Source organism: Aotus nancymaae, unplaced genomic scaffold, assembly GCF_030222135.1.
Source record: "Aotus nancymaae isolate 86718 unplaced genomic scaffold, 86718_ANA_hifiasm-v0.15.2.pri h1tg000059l, whole genome shotgun sequence".
Classification (NCBI taxonomy): Eukaryota; Metazoa; Chordata; class Mammalia; order Primates; family Aotidae; genus Aotus; species Aotus nancymaae.
Genome location: NW_026988473.1, coordinates 3,281,160 through 3,298,259, shown reverse-complemented (window position 1 = coordinate 3,298,259; position 17,100 = coordinate 3,281,160). Strand labels below are relative to the sequence as shown.

At 48.0% G+C, this 17,100-nt stretch overlaps 2 protein-coding genes across 7 annotated transcripts in view; one reads left to right on the top strand and one right to left on the bottom strand.

Moving 5' to 3' along the window:
* The first annotated feature begins 475 nt into the window (after positions 1 to 475).
* BBS1 (Bardet-Biedl syndrome 1) overlaps positions 476 to 17,100 on the top strand; it is a 21,440-nt gene continuing 4,815 nt past the window's right edge. Inside the window, exons 1-13 of one of the 2 annotated variants that reach the window (XM_012436925.2) lie at positions 476 to 653; positions 955 to 1,031; positions 1,147 to 1,181; positions 4,539 to 4,811; positions 5,645 to 5,691; positions 5,796 to 5,834; positions 5,954 to 6,026; positions 7,803 to 7,934; positions 9,488 to 9,594; positions 11,307 to 11,427; positions 11,575 to 11,733; positions 13,604 to 13,673; positions 14,141 to 14,299. In XM_012436925.2, coding sequence (XP_012292348.2) covers positions 607 to 653; positions 955 to 1,031; positions 1,147 to 1,181; positions 4,539 to 4,811; positions 5,645 to 5,691; positions 5,796 to 5,834; positions 5,954 to 6,026; positions 7,803 to 7,934; positions 9,488 to 9,594; positions 11,307 to 11,427; positions 11,575 to 11,733; positions 13,604 to 13,673; positions 14,141 to 14,299 — 1,339 coding nt within the window. In that variant the 5' untranslated portion in view covers positions 476 to 606. The other variant, XM_012436924.2, reaches the window with a different exon arrangement.
* ZDHHC24 (zinc finger DHHC-type containing 24) overlaps positions 16,126 to 17,100 on the bottom strand; it is a 21,037-nt gene continuing 20,062 nt past the window's right edge. For all 5 annotated transcript variants that reach the window (XR_010338273.1, XR_010338274.1, XR_010338275.1 and 2 more), the window contains one exon: positions 16,126 to 16,980. The gene's annotated coding sequence lies outside the window, so the exon portion shown is untranslated. The remainder of the gene's footprint in view (positions 16,981 to 17,100) is intronic.

Below are 17,100 nucleotides of genomic sequence, written 5' to 3'. Positions count from 1 at the left end.
GAGACGGAGTTTCACTATGTTGGCCAGACTGGTCTCGAACTCCTGACCTTGTGATCCACCCGCCTCGGCCTCCCAAAGTGCTGGGATTATAGGCGTGAGCCACCGCGCCCAGCCTTCTTGCATTTTTTAATGTTCTGGGAACCTACAAACTCAACTTCGGTCAGAATCCTCTGCATTTGCCCCTTAACCCTCGCGTTTTGTTTCTCTGTGCCTGGACCTCTAGAATAAGGCAGCAAGACAGGACATGGCTCCTCACCAGGTAGCCATGAAGATGGAGACAGGAGTTCGTTTTGCTGCTCATAAATGCTAGAAGGGGCTACTTTCCAGCCCTGGAAGCCAGAGGGCCCTGTGGCTGACCCAGAGATTGAAGGACCCAGACACCTGGAAAGGTGGCTCTCATTGGAAAGGAACAAAGGTAAATGAGCTGGGAAGAGAGATTCCTCAACCCAGGAAGATGGCCAGCGCGTCCTCCCCAGGGGCTCTTGTGCCTCCCTGGGAAAGCTTGGCGCCCGGAACCTTTGTACTCGCGCTTCCCAGCGCTCGGGCACTATTGGGCGTTACGCGGCGGCAGGGGCGGGGCTGGTTGCCAGGACGACGCCTGCCAAGATGGCCGCTGTGTCCTCATCGGATTCCGACGGCTGCGGAGCTGAGAGGTGAAGGCGGGGCTCCTCAAAGCCTCCTTTCCTACCCGTGTAAAGAGGGTCCCTTGGTCCCCGGGCTCTGGGTTTCTGTTCTCGGGCAGTCTGGAAGGACTCTTAGACGTTAGATAGGGAAACCAAGGCCCAAGATGTGCATGTATGTGTCTGGAGGTCGCTCGGTGAGCCAGTGGCGGAGCCCCGGACTTGTACCCAGACGTTCTAATCTTATGTTCCTGAGTGACCTGTACCAGCTCCCTCGAAGTTTTCTTCCCCTCCTGTGGGACTCACTCCCCAACTCTCTTTCCCCCACTCCCAGCAATGAGGCCAATTCGAAATGGTTGGATGCGCACTACGACCCAATGGCCAACATCCACACCTTTTCTGCCTGCCTAGGTGAGTCTCTGGAACCAGGAACCTTGGTTTCTAGGGGGATGGGGAGTCAGACGATGGTCCTGTAGTGAAGCCTCTGGGATTCTGAGACCCTGGTTTTGGCCCTTTTGTTTTCCAGCGCTGGCAGATTTGCATGGGGATGGGGAATACAAGGTAAGCATATCACCCTAGCAGGAGAGTTGGGGGCAGGGGGGTGTACCCAGAAATGAGATTTTCCGACTGCTGAAAAGAGGTCCAGCATACTCTGGAATTCACATATACTGTGAAAAAGCACACTTCGCATTAAATTTTGTTTTTATGTGGAAAGTGAAGAGAACTTAATTGGTTTCATAATACAGACTGCAGAAAGTAAAGCAGATCAAATATTTCTGGGGATTCTACTAAGACAAAGCCTCTTAATTTAGTTAACATGATTTTTTTTGTTGGAAGGGCAAATCTCTTGGTTGGGGGCGGTCATTAGAATCTGGAGGGAAAGTAAAAGGGAGGGAAGTGAGAGTTTTATGTTTATCAAAAGATTTTAAGATTGGCCATAAGCTGTCAATTGTTGAAGCTGGATAATGGGGTATATGGGAGTTCATTATATGAGTCTCTCCACTTTTGTATATGAATGAAAATTTTCCATAGAAAAAGGTTAAATTTTAAATTTAATTTTAAGGCTGGGCATGGTGGCTCACGCCTGGAATCCCAGCACTTTGGGAGGCTGAGGTGGGTGGAGCACTTGAGCTCAGGAGTTTGAGACCAGCCTGTCCAACATGTGTGAAAAATTGTCTCTACTAAAAATACAAAAATTACCCAGGCATGGTGGTAGGCACCTGTAATCCCAGCTGCTTGGGAGACTGAGGCAGGAGAATCACTTGAACCCAGGAGGTGGAGGTTGAGTGAGCTGAAATTGTGCCACTACACTCCAGCCTGGATGACAGAGTGAGACTCAGTCTCAAATACACACACACACACACACACACACACACAATTTTAAATAAAAATATAAATAAGTTTAAAAAGACATACTTTTTTTAAAGGTAGAGAAGTATATTGGGATAAAAGAAATGAAGTTAGCATGGATTCAGTATCCATTTCTGGACTAGACCTTCCATGGAGGCACATTCATAAACACAGATTTTATTTATTCTCATTTTGTTAATGGGAAAATAGTTTCAAAGAAGTTAAGTTTATTGAATTTGTAACTGGGTCTGTTTGATTCCAAGTCCTGTACTTTTTCTTCCATAGCTCAGCCCTTACTATAGGCAACGGCACCGCAATGGCTATATCATGTGGGTGGCTAGAAGATAGTCCTGAAATCCTACCCCATTCGGAGAGTGCAATAGGACCCAGTGGTTTTTACCCCCTAATTCCTATCCATAATGCATTCAGTAATTCAGCAAGTATATAGTGAGAAGTGTATAGTGAGTCCCTACTGTGTGTCAGGCATTGTGGGGACACTATATTCAGAAATCCATCAGCACATAGGAGGAGATACAGACACCATTGACCATTATTCCATGATATTGATTGAACACCTAGTTTGTGTTTGGCCCTGGGCTTACAATAGTGAGGGAAGAGAAACCATAGACACAGTAGCTAATAAGAAATGTTTTCCTTCAGTGCCGCCTGGGAAAAAAAAAAAGAAATATTAAGTATCTTCACGTAATAGCATGTTTAATAGCCAGTTTATTCACCATTGAGTCCTAGCATCTAGCCCAGTGCCTGGGACAAAGTAGGTACTTGATAAATATTTGTGGGGAAGTGAGTAGATGCTAAAATTGAACATGTAGAAAGTAATATGGGAGCACCAGTGAGAACAATGGATTCTATCTGGAGGTACCAGGATGCAGTAATGTGTTAACTGGGCATTGAAAGATGAATAAAGTCTCTCAAGAAGGCAAAGATGAGAGAATGGGGAAGGCATTTCAGGTAGAAGGAACAGCACAAGCAGAAGTGCAGAGGCTTAGAAGTTCATAGCATATTTGGAAAGAGTAAATGTGAAGTTAGAAAGTTGAGGCCTATATAAAATAACTACCACATAAAATAGTAGTTAAGACTATGGCTTTGGATTCAGACAGACTTAGCTGTCCCACTTAATAGCTGTGTGACGTTTACTAACATCTCTAAGACACAGCTTCCTCATTTGAGAAATGAGGCTACTAATGGCACCTACTTCATAAGGTTGTTGAAAGACGGTGTAGTGGTGCACACCTGTAGTCCCAGCTGCTTGGAAGGCTAAGGTGGGAAGATCACTTAAGCCCAGGAGTTCAAGGCTGCAGCGAGCCATGATCGCACCACTGCACTCCGGCCTAGGTGACAGAGCAAGACCCAGTCTCTTTTTTCCTTTTTTTTAAAGACGGGGTTTCACCATGTTGGTCAGGCTGGTCTTGAACTCCCGACCTCAGGTGATCCGCCCACCTTGGCCTCCAAAGTGCTTAGATTACAGGCATGAGCCACCATGCCCAGCCAACCCAGTCTCTTAAAAATAATAAGATTGTTAGGCCAAGCATGGTGGCTCACGCCTGTAATCCCAGCACTTTGGGAGGCCGAGGTGGGCAGATCACCTGAGGTTGGGAGTTCAAGACCAGCCTGACCAACGTAGAGAAACCTCATCTCCACTATAAATACAAAATTAGCCAGGTGTGGTGGTGCATGCCTGTAATCCTAGCTATTTGGGAGGCTGAGGCAGGAGAATCACTTGAACCTGGGAGGTGGAGGTTGCTGTGAGCCGATATCAGGCCATTGTACTCCAGCCTGGGCAATAAGAGCAAGACTCCGTCTCAATAATTATAATAATAATAATAAGAAGAAGAAGATTGTTGAGAGAGTTAAAGGATGCATGCAGTTTCTGATGTGGTCTCTGGCACATACTACATGCTCAGTATCCAGGCATTCTTTGGGACCCCCTTTCTGGCTGGAACACAGGAATGAGACGGTGATAGGAAACAAGTTGAGAACTAGATTAGAGGGGCCTTGCAGGCCTCATTCAGAGGAATGGGCTTGTGTGGCAGCTTCAGCAGCTTGGAAGATGGATTGGAGGGTGGAAAACTGAGAGACCAAGGAGCTTGGTTCCCCTCTCTGTGTCCACAGAGCACATCCTGCCATGCATTTGGAAACCAGGCTTCAGCAGCCCAGATACACGTGTCCCCATCCCTTCCCCAGCTGACCTCTACCACTGTCCCAGTGTCTCTCTAGAAGTGCCTGGCATGGAAGAAATGTTTGCCAAATGAATAATAAAAACATCAACTGCCACTTACTCCTCAGTAGCACTTACCAGGTTCTGTAACTCATTATCTCATTTGATTTTTACCACATGTCATGAGGAAAGTATTCCCATTTTGCAAGCGGGAAACCTGAGATTCAGAAAGGCTAGTCAGCTTTCCCAAGGTCAGGCAGCCTGAAAGCCTGAGGGCAAAGCCTTTGTTGGTGCAGAAATCAATTAATGCACACCAGCAGCAAGGCAAGAAGAGGGTCAAGTGGAAAGGTCTTCAGACCCTGAGCCTAGAATGAGCCACCTTCTCCCTGCAGCTGGTCGTAGGGGACCTTGGCCCTGGTGGGCAGCAGCCCCGCCTGAAGGTGCTCAAAGGACCACTGGTGATGACCGAAAGCCCGCTACCTGCTCTGCCAGCTGCAGCCACCACCTTCTTCATGGAGCAACATGAGCCCCGGACCCCAGCTCTGGCACTTGCTTCAGGCCCTTGTGTCTATGTGTATAAGAATCTCAGACCCTACTTCAAGTTCAGCCTGCCTCAATTGCCTCCAAACCCTCTGGAACAAGACCTTTGGAACCAGGCCAAAGAGGTAAATAACATGGGAGTTGGGAACCAGAAGGCAAAGATGGCAGCCACTGGGTGAGGAGGGCTGGGCTCCTGGGAAGAAGATGGGCTGGTGGTAGATCAGCTATAGTCCATCTTGGACAGCAGTGGTGGCACCTTTTTTTTTTTTCTTTTTGAGACAGTTTCATTCTTGCCCAGACTGCAGTGCAATAGCATGATCTCAGTTCACTGCAGCCTCCGCCTCCCAGGTTCGAGCAATTCTTCTGCCTCAGCCTCCCAAGTAGCTGGGATTACAGGTGCTGGCAATCACGCCCAGCTAATTTTTTGTATTTTTTTAGTAGAGACGGGGTTTTACCATGTTGGCCAGGCTGGTCTCAAACTCCTGGCCTCACATGATCCACCTGCGTTGGCCTCCCAAAGTGCTGGGATTACAGGCATGAGCCACCATGCCCAGCCTAGTGGTGGCACTTCTGGGCAAGATGCTGTGCTTGGCTACTCAGCAGTGGCTCCCAGAGAGGCACAGAGCCAGTCCCCTTGGAGAGTAGAACCCAGAAAATTCCTCTGCACTAGCCACACCCCTGCTTAACTTTGGGGGAGATGAAACCAAAGAAGGAGGACTGGAAACACCAGGAGAAGGAGGGAATTTGGGGAGGCGTTGATAAAAGGGATGATATACATGGCCCTGAGGCTGGATTCAGATAAAGGGCATGAGCTTGCGGCTCAGTGCAGAGGCAGGCTGGCAGAGAGGCAGAGACCAAGAGGTACATCCAGAAGTGTGGAGCTCTCTGAGGACGTGGGCTTTGAGTTTCCTGCCTGGCTTGAGCTCACAGGCTCTCCCTTCTTCCCACATTGTCACAGGACCAGATCGACCCCTTAACCCTGAAGGAGATGCTGGAGAGCATCCGGTGAGAGCCTGCCTTCCCCTTCATCCCTCCCCACTCCTTCATCCCATCCGAGCCCAGGTTCCTGTTCCTCCACTCAGCTGCCATGCTGGCCCCTCTCTTTGCAGGGAGACAGCAGAGGAGCCTTTATCCGTCCAGTCACTCAGGTAAGGGCACTGTGGAGGGCCAGGGCTTGGGAGGCTCCAGGGGGAGGAAGCAGCTGCCAGAATGATGGAGGAGGGCAGCCAGGCCGGGGCCTGCAGATGCCAGTTCTGTGTGTGTCTAGTTTTCTGCAGCTGGAGCTGAGTGAAATGGAGGCATTTGTAAACCAACACAAGTCCAAGTCCATCAAGCGGCAGGTAATACCTCCTTCTCTTTTTATTTCCCTGTAAAAAAAAATTATATATTTTTTAAAAGACCACTTAATATCAGTGGTAAATTCTTTAAGGAAACCCAGCCAGTGTCTCTGCTATATCCCTTCCAGCCATGCCATGTGTGTATAGTTATAAAGCTGCAGTGCCTTCCACATTCCAGTTAATAGTGACAGCTTTTTTTTTTTTTTTTTTTTGGAGACAGTCTCATTCTGTCACCCAGGCTGGAGTGCAGTGGCACAATCTCAGCTAACTGCAACTTCCGTCTCCTGGGTTCAAGCGATTCTCCTGCCTCAGTCTTCTGAGTAGCTGGGATTACAGGCATGTGCCACCATGTCCGGCTAATTTTTGTATTTTTAGCAGAGATGGAATTTTGCCATGTTGGTCAGGCTGGTCTCGAGCTGCTGACCTCAGGTCCACCCACCTCCGCCTCCCAAAGTGCTGGGATTACAGGCATGAGCCATTGTACCTGGACAACCACTCACATCTTTGAGTTACCATTAACATCTAGAATGGGAATAGTTACTACTAATATCTGTCCACATTTTTGTAACCTTTCTCCTTCTATTAGGCACTGAAAATCATTCCTCTTTTTAAATCTTTCTTGGGGAAGGGTGGAGCTGGGTCTCCCTCTGTCACCCAGGCTGGAGTGCAGTGGTGTGATCATGGCTCACTCCAGCCTCAAACTCCTGGGTTCAAGTGATTCTGCCCCTTCAACCTCCTGAGTAGCTGGACTACAAGTGCATGCTACCACCCAGCTAATTTTTTTATTTTTATATTTTGCAAAGACGGGGTCTCACTTTGCTGCCCAGGCTGGTCTTGCTCCTGAGCTCAAGCAGTCCTCCCACCTCAGCCTCCCAAAGTGCTGAGATTACAGGTGTGAGCTGCTGTCCCAGCCATCTTTTTCAGTCTTAATGATAATTACACAATGAGCAGCTTTATCTAAATAAAAACATTTTGCTTCTGCTAATATCTATAGGAGAAATTCCTTACAAAGGAGATCTTTTATTTTTTGTTTTCTCTCCAATTATAATTACAAAAGGAACAAGTAGGGCACCCAGCTAATTTTGTATTTTTAGTAGAGCGGGGGTTTCTCCATGTTGATCAGGCAGGTCTCAAACTCCCAACCTCAGGTGATCCACCCGCCTCAGCCTCCCAAAGTGCTGGGATTAGAGGCATGATCCACTGAGCCTGGCCCAAATATTTTTTTAAAATATGACTTTTAAAAAATGACTGCAGCTGGACATGGTGGCTCACGCCTGTAATCCCTGCACTTTGGGAGGCTGAGGCAGGTGGATCACAAGGTCAGGAGTTCAAGACCAACCTGGGCAACATGGTTAAACCCTGTCTCTACTAAAAATATAAAAATTAGCTGGGAGTGGTGGTGTGCGCCTGTAATCCCAGCTAGTCGGGAAGCTGAGGCAGGAGAATCGCTTGAACCTGTGAGACAGAGGTTGCAGTGAGCCGAGATTTCACCACCACATTCCTTCCTGGGCAACAGAGTGAGACCCTGTCTCAAAAAATAAAAAAAAGACTGCATAGTTTTTGATAATATTGATAGCTCATAATAGACTTAGACAATCCTCTTTTGTTAGAAAGTTAGATTTGTTGCAATAAACAGCTTCGTACTTAAATCTTCTGTCACATCTCTGATATTTCCTCTTCATCCTCCTTTCCCTCTTTCTTCCCTCCTGTGACATCCTGGGAGTATCTTGGGGGTGGTGTGTAGGGGTTCTCTGGGTGACCCCTGGAGTCCTTCTGTAGACAGTCATCACCACCATGACCACCTTGAAGAAGAACCTGGCTGACGAGGATGCTGTGTCTTGCCTGGTGCTGGGCACTGAGAACAAGGAGCTCCTGGTGCTTGACCCTGAGGCTTTCACCATTTTAGCCAAGGTCAGTGTCAGGTCTGGCCCTGGGCACCCTGGGGGCCCAGGCTTCATTCTCTCCGCATGTTCCACAGTTAGTTCTGGGTAATATGTATATTCACTGTAGAAAAATTAGAAACTAGATAAGCATAAAGAAAGATATATAGCCAAAAATCCTACCATCCATGGATATATACTGTTAAGGTTGACACATAGGTCCTTCTAGACATTTTCGTATTTAGACATAGATATATAATTTTATGTAAATATTTATCTTTATAAAAACAGGATTAGCTAGTTGTGGCGGCCCATGCCTCTAATCCTAGTGCTTTGGGAAGCCAAGGCAGGAGGATGGCTTGAGCCCAGGAGTTTGAGACTGCAGTGAGCTATGATTGTGGCACTGCACTCCAGCCTGGGTGACAGAGTAAGACCCTGTCTCTTAAAACAACAGATAAATAAATAAATAAATAAATAAAAACAGGAGGATCATGTAGCATGTTCTTTTCATGTAGCAGCATATCATCAGTGTCTTTCTATATCTGTAAAACCACCTGAACCTTTTGTTTTGTTTTCTGTTTTTGAGGCAGAATCTCACTCTGTCACCCAGGCTGGAGTGCAGTGGCTCTATCTCAGCTCACTGCAACTTACACCTCCCAGGTTCAAGCAGTTCTCATGCCTCAGCCACCTGCACCGCCATACCCAGCTAATTTTCGTATTTTTAGTAGAGATGAGGTTTCACCATGTTGGCCAGGCTGGTCTTGAATTCCTGACCTCAAGTGATCTGCGCATCTCAGCCTCCCAAAACATTGGGATTACAGGTGTGAGCCGCCATACCCGGCCCCACATCAGCCTTTTTAAAGACCACACAATATCTATCATATAGAGGTACCATAATTTATTTGCCCTGCCACCTATTGTACATTTAAATTGTTTTTCGTTTTTTGCCTATTGTACATTCAAATTGTTTTGTTTTGTTTTGTTTTGTTTTTGCTGTTAATACCAGGGCTACAAACTTCTTTACCCAAATATCTTTGCATGCTTGAATTTGTTTGTTTTTGAGAGAGAGTCTTGCTTTGTCACCCAGGCTGACGTACAGTGGTACAATCTGAACTCACTGCAACCTCTACCACCTGGGCTCAAGCAATCTTCTTACCTCAGCTTCTCAAGTAGTTGGGACCACAGATGCAGGCCACCACGCCCAGCTCAGTTTTTGTACTTTGGTAGAGACAGGGTTTCACCATGTTGGACAGGCTGGTCTCTAACTCCTGAGCTCAAGCCATCCACCCACCTCAGCCTCCTAAAGTGCTGGGATTACGGGCACGAGCCACCGCACCTGGCTACATGGTTGTTTAAGTACTTCCTTAGAATGCAGTCCTAGAAGTGGCATCGCTTAGTCAAAAGGCACAGAATAAAAGGCTTTTGGTAAATGTTGCCCCTCCTGAAAAACTGTATGAGTTTAAACTGGGTGTGAGTGAGGAGACTGGGACTTTAGACCAGGCATTCACTCAGAGGAGTTACTGTCAGGGCAGGGAGGAACGGGGGCTCCAGAGAAATTGGAGTGTTTGTGCCTCTTCTTTGCAGATGAGCCTTCCCAGCGTCCCCGTCTTCCTAGAGGTTTCTGGCCAGTTTGATGTCGAATTCCGGCTTGCTGCGGCCTGCCGCAATGGAAACATCTATATTCTGAGAAGGTAGCCACATCTCTGGTCTCTGGGCCCGGGAGGAACATCTCAGAAAACTGAGGGCTTCAGAGGCTTGCATGATGAGAATGGGCTTTAAGGCTTGGAATTTGGAAATGTAAAGAGCTGAGAACTTCATGAAGGAGGCTGAGCCCACAAGCACAGGGAGGCTACCTGTAGGCTTGTGAGATGGGGGCTGGCAAAGTGAGAGACTAGGCTGAGTGACTACAGTACGGGAGTGACGTGATCAGAAATGAGAAGATAGGCCAGGTGTGGTGGCTCGTGCCTATAATCCTAGCACTTTGGGAGGCCGAGGAAGGCAGATCACCTGAGGTCAGTTCAAGACCAGCCTGGCTAACATGGTAAAACTCCATCTCTACCAAAAATACAAAATCAGCTGGGTATGGTGGCATGCACCCCTAGCCCCAGCTACTTGGGAGACTGAGGCAGGAGAATCACTTGAATCCAGGAGGTAGAGCTTGCAATGAGCCGAGATCACACCATTGTACTCCAGCCTGAATAACAGAGCAAGACTCTGTCTCAAAAAAAAAGGAAATTGATGGGAAGAAATAAAATAATTTCCCATATTTATTACTTTCCAGGGTATATGACACTTGTTTATGCATTAGTTCAACATCACATATAACATGCATTTTTTAAATTCAAGAAATATTTATTTAGCACCTACTATGCATTACACAGTGTGTGGTATTAGGGATATATTGATGAACAAGATAAATATGCTCCCTATCCTCATGGGAAAGACAGATGTTTTAAAGTCAAGAAACCAAGATATTACTAAAAATTGGATGAGTGCTATGGAGAGAAAATACAAGCTCAATGGGGAAAAATAATGGGCAAGGATGATCAGAAACACCTGTCTGTGGAGGTGGCTTGAAGGTTAAGAAGAAAGCAATTGGCCAGGCGCGGTGGGTCACGCCTGTAATCCTAGCACTTTGGGAGGTCAAGCCAGGCAGATCACCTGAGGTCAGGAGTTCAAGACTAGCCTGACAAACATGGAGAAACTCCATCTCTACTAAAAATACAAAATTAGCCAGGTATGGTAGCACATGCCTGTAGTCCCAGCTACTCAGGAGGCTGAGGCAGGAGAATCGCTTGAACCCAGGCGGTGGAGGTTGTGGTGAGCCAAGATCACACCACTGCACTCCAGCATGAGCAGGAAGAGTGAAACTGTCTCAAAAAAAAAAACAAAAACAGAAGGAAGCAGTTGTTGAGAAAGTGGGAGAAGAGTGTTGTAGGGAAACTCAAAGAGGGAAAGACATTGGCATGAGCTTCTCAAGTAGGGAGGAATTAACTGTACTTCCTGGATAAGGGAAACTAAAATTGAGAGGCCAGTAAACTTAAAACTGCGTTCACACAGGGCAAAGCTCTTCATCCTTTTCTCGTAAGTTAGTAAACTGCCTAAGTCCACTTGTCCTGGCTAGTCCAGCCTTAGGTAAACTCGCTGAAAACTGTTAAATGCCAGATGATCATACAAGCCACCATAGTAAAGGTGGGAGGAAGACAGTGTAGGAGAACACACTTGATGTTTTCTAAGGCCACACATTTACTAAGGTGACAGAGGTGGAAATAATCCCAAGGTCATCTGCTTTGGGGCCAGTGTTCTTCCTAGGTGAGTCCATAGGGTTTAGAAAGAGGAGGGTCAGCCATGGAAGTGGAGAGAGGATTTCTCAGGGCCGGACAATGTGTCATTTATTCCACAGAGACTCCAAGCACCCCAAGTACTGCATCGAGCTGAGCGCCCAGCCTGTAGGACTTGTCCGAGTACACAAGATCCTGGTGGTGGGAAGCACCCAAGACAGCCTGCACGGCTTCACCCATAAGGTGCAGCCCCCAGGAAGCAGCAGCCCCTCCATGCCTATGTCCCCAGCACCCCCTTGGCAAGAGAGCCCTCTGGCTTCCCCACCCCAGAAACCCTTCTTTCCACTGTAAGCCCTGAGCCCTCCACAGACACTGGCTGTTCCCTGCCAGGGGAAGAAGCTGTGGACAGTGCAGATGCCCGCAGCCATCCTGACCATGAACCTCCTGGAGCAGCATTCCCGGGGCCTGCAGGCCGTCATGGCTGGACTGGCCAATGGAGAGGTCCACATTTATCGCGACAAGGCCCTGCTCAACGTCATCCGAACCCCGGTGAGCCCCAGCTCCGGCATCTGCCGCTTATTCCTCCTTGCCCTAGTCTCACCTCTGGGGCTTCTTAGCTGCCTCTCCTGACCATACATTGATGAATTTCAAAAACATTTGTAGATGCCGGGCGTACTTGCTCACACCTGTAATCCCAACACTTTGGGAGGCCAAAGTGGGCAGATCACCTGATATCCGGAGTTCAAAACCAGCCTCGCCAACATGGCATAACCTCATTGCTACTAAAAGCATAAAAATTAGCCAGGCATGGTGGCGCATGTCTGTAATCCCAGCTACTCAGGAGGCTGAGGCAGGAGAATCACTTGAACTGGGGAGACAGAGGTTGCAGTGAGCCGAGATTGCACCACAGCACTCTAGCCTGGGTGACAGAGTGAGATCCTATGTTTAAAAAAAAAAAAAGTGTTGAGCACCTCATATGTACAAGTTACCATATTGGTGTGGGAGGAGGTGTCCTTGTTTTCGGGAGGCTTGCTGTCTAAGGTAACAGCCATCCAGAGACACAGCAAATTTAAAAGCAGGGCCAACTAAAGCCGAGCAAAGTGCTAAAAAGCACAGAGGCAGCTGAGTGACAAGAGTAGGGGGTGAGATAAATGGAGATGGACTTCATGGGATACTTCACAGAACAAGTAACAGTTCATCTGGGCCTCAAAACAGTTTGTCCAGTGGACAAATGGAGGAAGAACATTCTGCACAGGGAACAGCATGAACAAAGCCTGAGAAATATGAAGGCTTTTGATTAAGGTCATTTGATGAGTTTGGACCAGAGGTTTTCAGACTCTAAGTTGTGAGTCATTAAATTAGTTTAGTGGATCACAACCAGCAACATTTTTAAAAATAGAATAGTAAATTCAAAGTATATGTCACAAGTGAGGCCCAGGCCCAGTGGCTCACGCCTATAATCCCAGCACTTTGGAAGGCCAAGGCAGGTGATCACAGTTCTAGACCAGCCTGGCCAACATGGTGAAACCCTGTCTCTACTAAAAATACACAAATTAACTGGGTGTGGTGGCACAATGCCTGTAATCCCAGCTACTCCAGAGGCTGAGGCAGGAGAATTGCTTGAACCCGGGAGGCGAAGGTTTCAGTGAACTGAGATCACTCCACTGCACTCCAACCTAGGCCACAGAGCAAGACTCCATCTCAAAACAAAAACAACAACAACAACAAAAATAAATAGCTGAGCATGGTGGTGCAGGAGACTGAGGTGGAACTGCTTGAACCCGAGAGGCAGAGGCTGCAGTGAGCCAAGATTACACCACTGCACTCCAGCCTGGGCGATGGAACGAGACTCCATCTCAAAAATAAAAATAAAAATATGTCACAAGTGAAACGTGTGTATGTGTGCATGTGCACCTATATGTGTAAATTGTCCTGTGTCACAATATAAAATTTGAAAACAACTGGCTTGGGCCGTAGGTACTGGGAGAGCTGGTGGTCTGCTGGTTGAAAGAAGGGTAAAGAGGAGATAACTGATGGAAAAGGCAGGCTGGAGTCAAATGTGGAAGGCCTTCAGTGTCCTAACAGAGGACAAAAGCCACTGGAGGTTTTCTAGCAGAGACCAGACATGTTTGTGTTTTTGAAAGGCAGCAAAGGCAGATTGCGAAGGACAGACTAGGGTGAAAGACCAGAAAGATGAGGCTGGGAAACCTATTAGGAGGTTGACCCCAAAAGTGAGGGCCAGTGATACTTGGTCTCGAACTGTGGTAGCGAGTTTGGAGGGGAGATGAGAAATATAGAAAATATTTCAGAGGCAGCGATGCCCCAGGGCTATCTCTTAGCACTTCTCACCGATTACATCTGGGCTGTTGCTTTCCTCTCCAAGATAGTTCCCCAACTAAACTCTGACGTTTCCACATAGGATGCAGTGACCAGCCTTTGCTTTGGCCGCTATGGGCGGGAGGACAACACCCTCATCATGACCACACGAGGTGAGTGGAGTCAGACCTGTTAAGGGCTTTGGAGTCGGGAGTGAAGGGGCACGCCAGCTTCTGGGGAAAGAGGAGGGGGTGGGTATGAAGGATGCGTGGACCTGGGTGTGGAAAGCAAGGTGTACAGATGTGTCCTTCCAGGGTTAGGCCTCCACGGGACAGCTCATCAGATACCTACCCAGCGGCTGGGTCCTGGGCTGGATTCTATCTCTCTAGTTCACCCAGCATCCCCAGTGCCTGCCACAATGCCAAGAACATCCCAGTACTCCACAAATAACTGCTAAGTGGATTAATGAATTAATGATGGGATACTATTAAGATACACTTCATTCCTTCCAGAAACAGTCTCATCTGGAAGACAGATGTGTACAGAAACAGCTCTGTAGGAGGCAAATTGGGGAAGAAAGAGTGGGAATGTGGGTTAGAACTGGGGAGAACAAATCTATTTCCACTGTCCACTTCCCTAGGCGGCGCACTGATCATCAAGATCCTGAAGCGTACAGCAGTGTTTGTAGAGGGAGGAAGTGAGCTGGGTCCCCCACCAGCCCAGGCCATGAAACTCAATGTGCCCCGGAAGACCCGGCTTTATGTGGATCAGACGCTGCGAGAGCGGGAGGCTGGCACCGGTAGGACTCAGACTGGGTCCTTTCTCTTCTTCCTCCTCGATAGCAAAGCTGAGAGAATGTTGCGCAGCCACCCTGCGCACTGGGAGGAGACCTCGGCCAACTAGGCAGGTCATGTGGCTCTGGAAATCCAGACACACCCTAGGAGGTACACCTTGCCTGCAAATCACTGTTCCTCGGGGTGGAAGGTGCTGTGAGTGACGGCAAGAGCCTTAGAATTCAGGGAAGGGAGCAGTCACTTCCAAATGCAGGAATTATCATGAGGAAAACAGAATTTTGGCCAGGCACAGTGGCTCATGCCTGTAATCCCAACACTTAGAGAGGCAGAGGTGGGAGGACAGCATGAGCCCAGGAGTTCAAGACCTGCCTGGGCAACATGGTGATACTTCTTTCTCAAAAAAAAAAAAAAAAGAGAGAGAGAGAAAAGTAGAATTTGACTATGTCGTCTTGTCCAGTTTTTCCTGCTCATTTGTTTATTTGTTCATTCATTTATTCAGTACCTATGATTACGCTAGGCCTTGTGCCAGGTGCCTTTCATTAGAATAGTCCCTACCGGCCAGGCGCAGTGGCTCACGCCTGTAATCCCAGCACTTTGGGAGGCCGAGATGGGCAAATCATAAGGTCAGGAGTTCAAGACCAGCCTGGCGAAGACAGTGAAACCCTATCTCTAGTAAAAATACAAAAATTAGCTGGGCGAGGTGGCAGGCACCTGTAATCCCAGCTACTCAGGGAGGCTGAGGCAGGAGAATAACTTGAACCCAGGGGGCAGAGGTTGCAGTGAGCCGAGATAGCGCCACTGCACTCCAGCCTGGGTGACATGAGACTCTGTCTCAAAAAATAAAAAAAAAGAATAGTCCCTACCTTAGGAATTCAGTCTACCTGGCCAACTTCATGTTCAGGTATAGAAGGGGTTTCTGCAAAGAGCTTTTGGAGCACACAAAGTAAAGACTTCTGCCTGGGAAGCTTGGGAAAGGCTTCAGAGTGAGGTGATTTTGGGCTTTACCCTAAAAGATGATTGCCAGACCCCCAGTCAGGCAAGGCAGGGTAATATAGGCAGAGGCACACGTTGACCTGGATTCAAGAGAGCAGGCCAGGCACAGTGGCTCATGCGTGTCATCTCAGCACTTTAGGAGGCTGAGGCAGCAGATCACCTGAGGTCGGGGTTCATGACAAGCCCGACCAACATGCTGCTAAAGATACAAAATTAGCTGGGCACAGTGGCACGTGCCTGTAATCCCAGCTACTCTGGAGGCTGAGGCAGGAGAATCGCTTGAACCCAGGAGTTGGAGGTTGCAGTGAGCCAAGATTGCACCACTGTACTCCAGCCTGAGCAACAAGAGCGAGACTCTGTCTCAAAGAAAAAGAAAATGTACAAAGTCTAATAAAATTGTGAAACTATCTTCAAGAACAGAAAAGACCACCTTCAAGAATGCTTAAGTGGAGAGATACATCAAGTTGTAGGATGGGAAGACCTAATGCTGTAAAGCTGTCGATTCTTCTGAAATTAATCGAGAAGCATAGTAAAGTTGCAGTTAAAATCCCAGTGGGGTTTGTTTTAAGGACTTGGCCAGTTGATTCAGAGTAAACCTAAGAAGTTTGAGGAAAATAAGACTGAGGGGACTTACCCTATCAGGTAGCAAAATGAACTCAAGCTGTGGGAATCAGTAGCTGTGGTGTGGATGTAGAAATAGACACGGAGAGCAGGGGCAGGTCTAGGAAGTCCAGAAACAGACCCTGAACATGTGGAAAGTCAGAGTGTGCAAAAGGTGTTATTTTGAATTGGCAGGGAAATGTGAGACTGTCCAAAAACACAAAATAGGACAACTTGCTTGTAGAAAAGAAAATTAGACCTTTTATTCATACCAGCCACAAAAATTAGTTCTGGATAGATTAAAAATAAATTGTAGGTCTGGGCATGGTGGCTCACACCTGTAATCTCAGCACTTTGGGAGGCTGAGGTGGGCGAATCACGAGGTCAGGAGTTTGAGTCTGGCCAACATGGTGAAACCCTGTCTCTACTAAAAGTACAAAAAACAGCTGGGCATAGGAGCAGGCGCCTATAATCCCAGCTACTTGAGAGGCTGAGGCAGGAGAATCGCTTGAACTCAGGAGGCAGAGGTAGCAGTGAGCTGAGATGGTGCCATTGCACTCCAGCCCTGGCAACAGAGTGAGACTCCATCTCAAAAATAAATAAATAAGTTGAAAAAGTACTGGAGAAAAAGGACATGTGAATAGGTGGGATAACATAAAATGTAGTCTCCTGAATGGCAGAAGCCACCTCACACACGCACAGAAGAGTGAAGCCGTCCTGGAAGACCAAGGTGCTCAGTCTGGAAGAGAGACAGTGGGGTGGGGGCAGGGTGATCTCTGGAGGCAGCTTGGGGAAGAGTCAAATGATCCTGCAAATGGTGACGTGAGGAGTGGACCTAGGTGACTTGGACAGGGAGGCAGTGATGGAGGCAGGACCATGAGGCTGGTTTCCGTAGCATTGAGTCTGAGGCGTTGATGGGACCTCCCTGTGGAGATGAGCAGGAGGCAGGCCCAGTGCTAGGTGAGCTGCTGGGGACATACGTGCAGTATGGAGCGTGGTCACTGAGAACTTAGGAGGGGTGCGGAACCTGCCCTCAGGAGCTCGCAGCTGTTCTTCTTTGTGGTGGTCAGAGCTGTGGCAGGACATGGATTGTCTGGGGGAAGAAAATGGAGGATGAGAAGAGATTGGACCAGATTCAGGAGAACACCAGCCTCTAGGGCCGGACAGAGGAGCCAGCAAAGGAGCCAGACGGCGTGGGCAGGGAGGTGGGAGG